The sequence below is a fragment of the Dipodomys spectabilis genome, unplaced genomic scaffold (genome assembly GCF_019054845.1).
Source record: "Dipodomys spectabilis isolate Male_0828 unplaced genomic scaffold, ASM1905484v1 ptg000365l, whole genome shotgun sequence".
NCBI classification, from domain to species: domain Eukaryota; kingdom Metazoa; phylum Chordata; class Mammalia; order Rodentia; family Heteromyidae; genus Dipodomys; species Dipodomys spectabilis.
The window spans coordinates 2,890,702-2,894,528 of record NW_024871042.1 but is presented as its reverse complement, the minus strand read 5'-3'; the positions used below and the strand labels follow the sequence as shown (position 1 = coordinate 2,894,528).

Below are 3,827 nucleotides of genomic sequence, written 5' to 3'. Positions count from 1 at the left end.
CTTATTTGAATTGAAGGAAAAACATATTGAACATTTAAAAGTGAAAATTATTCAACTGAATAACTTATGCAACTTTTTTAAAAGACAAATTTAAAGATATAGTCATAATAGCTATGAGTCTAAAAGTCAGGCCTGTGATTTATCAAGTTTATATACAAGGCATCAAAGAGCTGGGGAGAATTACAATTTAGAAATGGCTACAAATACACATCCTCATGTATATAAAAATTCTTTGTGCTGAAAATATTTCTTTGGTATCAATGCATGAATTTAAGTCAATCCTCACCCTGTGCCAGCTTCTGGAAAGATCAGGCCAGCAGAAAACAAGACTGAGTTGAAAATCTTTTACCTGCCGCTTCTAGTCCCAAGCCCCAGTCTCAGGTAACAAAAGTAAAAAATTAGAGATATGCATTTATTCTTCTTTTTTAATGTTCCATCTTACCTCAGTTTTCACAGATTTCTTACTCACAGAAAAAGTCAATATCCTGGAAAAGCAAAGGCAATAAAAGATTGAAATGAGAAGATTGGGGCCAGAAAACAGATGAAGGTACTTTATTTAAGATCAGGTTTAGTCAAAGTAAAATTTGTATTTTAAAAAAGAAATAAAGGTTGAATTGCAAAGTTTGTAAAATAATTATCAGGTTGAGTCAAAAACAACTTAAAGTAAAAGCCCTCAAATAAACTTTTAATTTACGGTTATTTGACAGATCAAGCTTAGTGCTAACAAGAAATGACAAGTGAGTTGCATCTGTGTAGGTTGGGCAATGTTTGAAGCACAGTAATTAGCTGTGGGAGAATTGCTTCAAAACAACCACTTTGCAAAGCACTTCAGAAGGATCCTTTATTTTTCTATGAATTTACAGGGCCCTAGGGCACAGGAAAGAGTAAAATCTTATTTTGTGCATAAGTAGAGTCTATCTGCCACAAAAGCAAAACCAAGCACATTCAAAGATTTTTCTAGAATGTTTGATCTTATCAAAAATGGGTGCTAATTTTTCTCTACAATTTGCTTTTCCTAAATAAGTGTAAGCTATCAGTAGGAGAGAGTCAGTTAATATTATTTTGACTTCTCTCTTTACGACCTTGACCCCTTCCAGCATAAATTACACCTAAGGCAAAAGAGTATTGTATTGTAAATGGGAAATTTTCTTAGAGTGTAGATCTTAAGTGTTACACACACACACACACACACACACACACACACAAAGGTAATTACATTAGGTGATAGATGTTAACCAGGTTAATGTGATGATCATTCCACAATGTAAAATTACACATACATAATAAATAGTACACATACACATAAAATTACAAATACACACACATATGTTATATACCCATATGCATATAACACATATCATAAATATTGCAACATTTATAACACACATTTATATATCAAGTTGTACACCCTCAACATATACAATTTCTATTGGTCAAATAAAACTAGAGAATACAAAAAATTGAACCACTAAAACAATAATAGATTCAAGTGGAACAAAGTCAAGCATATGGAGAAATGACACCCATCTTTCAATATTGATCATTGGTACAAATTGGGAACTTACATCCTGTAAGTTTACTCTACTATGTGTGTCCTCTGTGGTCACCCCTGTAATGCTTACCGTGGTGGGAACTTCCTTGGTGGCCTCCTGGTACACACGTTGCTCCTTGACCAAGCTGCTAGGAAAATAGCCCACAATTCCCATCTCATCCTGGTGGTCACCATAAACCTAAATGCCCAAAGAAATAACAGTCAGAGCCACACTGACATGAAGGTCTTCTGAAAAACTTCTTTGCTAATAATGAGAAACACCCAATACCCAGATCTTCCTTTTGTGTCTGTAGTCCAGTGGACTCAACCAAACATGCAATTCACTTATAGCAGTTAACCCACAGGAGGTGTGTGTGTGTGTGTGTGTGTGTGTGTGTGTGTGTGTGTGTGTGTGTGTGTGTGTGTGTGTGTGTGTGTGTGTATGTGTATGTGTGTGTGTGTGGCCCAGTTTGACTTATCTCCCTACTTTAGTATTACTTAGTTTTCTGCAGTCTTATGTCTTTCCTGAAATCTCTTTTGAATCCATGGAAAAATAAAGTCACGTAATAAAAAAAAGTAGACACTTATTTTACAGGATGCATGTTTCTCAGTTTTTGCCAGCTCAAATGAACAGATACTTGAATGCATTTCAATTTAATTCTTCATTACTTTAGAACCTATTTTGGGGGAATGGCAGACAAATGCAATAAATCATCCCTGTCTCATCCAACTCCAGGGACTGCTAGGTATGTTTTAACTCAAGAAAGAAAGAAAGAAAAAACAGCATATCCTTTGAATTAAAGAGGGTGTAATGTTTCCCAAAGGAACACGGAAACATTGACTGCCAACACACATGCTTTTCACTTGGCAAATCCTCTCAGATGTTTTTTGAATGAGATTCAAACACTTTGGGACATACAAACCCCAATGTGTATGATATTCTTCTTGTTGGAACATCATATGAACCTAGCTTTGGTTTTGTTATGAGATTAACTAATTTTCTTTAAAATGCAATAGGAGCAAAAGCAACCTGAATTTTCGCATTTGCCCTCACATTCTGTTGGGCTTATTAGCTAGTTTTAGGCATGAAGATGGGTTGAAGGCAGGTAATGTTGAAAAAATTAAGAGCAACATGGGTCATGATTAGGTATAATTTTTAAAATAATCTTATCTTACACTGCCAGCCCAAAATTCTCCAGCTTCATTTTCTTTTACCAGCTTTGAGTAAATGTAGATCTGTTGCCCTTTTTTAACATTAATGAATCTACAATCTGGAGCATTGTAATCTTCTTGAGCTTGAGCCAGAGAAATAGTATCTGGAAGAAGAAAAGAAAAAAATTAAAGTGACAACATAATAAAAAAGCAACACGTTTACGAAAATGAGGAAATCAGAGTGACTAATAGCTCCCAGTATGCAGCTTGGATTCAACTTGAGAAGAGTAAGCCAAAATATTAAATCTGTAACAAAATCTTAGCCAAGTGAATTCTCCATTGTCAGACACCCACCACACAGAAGACAAAACACTGAACACCAAGAACATGCACATCCAAGCAGATTGGCCTCTCAGTATAATTTGGCATTATGCTAAGAGTGGATATATTTTCAATTATGTAATAGAGAGACACTGAAAAGCATAAAAAGATTCTTACAGACACATTCCTCATCTGCACACAGCTTTTTGGATGCAAGTCTGTCCATAAATACTCCAGTCCCAGCAGAAAGAGCCACAAGACCCAAGAGTAAAAGCGTCAACATCCTTGCCATCTTTCTTTTGGGTTGTTTTGAGTAGCAGTCTGAAACTGGGGGCTGACTTCAGTGGTTCCTGCCTTTTATGTGAAACCCGGACCTCTGGATAAATATCCCTGGCCAATAGGAAGGAATCACCACCCCTTTGGCTTTCATAATGGGGTCCTAAACTCCAGAAACTTATTTAGCATCTGATTTTCCAAAGAGAGACTCTATGTCTTCTTTTCATACACAAGATACACCATTGTTAGCTGTGGCTTACAGTATATATAAGCAGGATATTGTGGAGTAGACAGAGAATTTCAAACCATTCTTTTTTTTCAGTTCAATCCTCATATGGTTTCTGAGCAAGGATGTGCCATTGACGTCTGCTGAAGATACACAATTAACGTTGATTTGAGCAAATCCAATTAGTAAAATTCTAGACTTACAGGCGAGGTAAGGTGGCTCATGCTTGAAATCCAAGTTATTCATGAGGCAGAGATTGGAAGGATCATAGTCTCAAGCCATTCTCAAGAAAAAGTAAGACTCCATCTTAACAAAAAAGTT

At 36.0% G+C, this 3,827-nt stretch overlaps 1 protein-coding gene across 1 annotated transcript; it reads right to left on the bottom strand.

Annotated features, from left to right (window-relative positions):
* Positions 1 to 411: 411 nt before the first annotated feature.
* Positions 412 to 3,296, bottom strand: Otor (otoraplin). The gene is made up of 4 exons (XM_042666529.1): positions 3,182 to 3,296; positions 2,708 to 2,847; positions 1,623 to 1,730; positions 412 to 485 (listed from the first exon to the last, which is right to left on the bottom strand). The coding sequence occupies exons 1-4, from the start codon at positions 3,294 to 3,296 to the stop codon at positions 462 to 464; spliced, it is 387 nt and encodes a 128-aa protein (XP_042522463.1). The 3' UTR covers positions 412 to 461.
* Between the last annotated feature and the right edge of the window lie 531 nt (positions 3,297 to 3,827).

Bases quoted from the DNA above. Each gene is read 5' to 3' on its own strand.
- Otor (XM_042666529.1), bottom strand. From the start codon at position 3,296: ATGGCAAGGATGTTGACGCTTTTACTCTTGGGTCTTGTGGCTCTTTCT. The intron at 2,848-3,181 runs GTAAGAATCTTT...TTCTTCTTCCAG, and splicing joins TGCAGATGAGGAATGTGTCT to ATACTATTTCTCTGGCTCAA. The intron at 486-1,622 runs GTAAGCATTACA...TTGCTTTTCCAG, and splicing joins CCAAGGAAGTTCCCACCACG to GATATTGACTTTTTCTGTGA.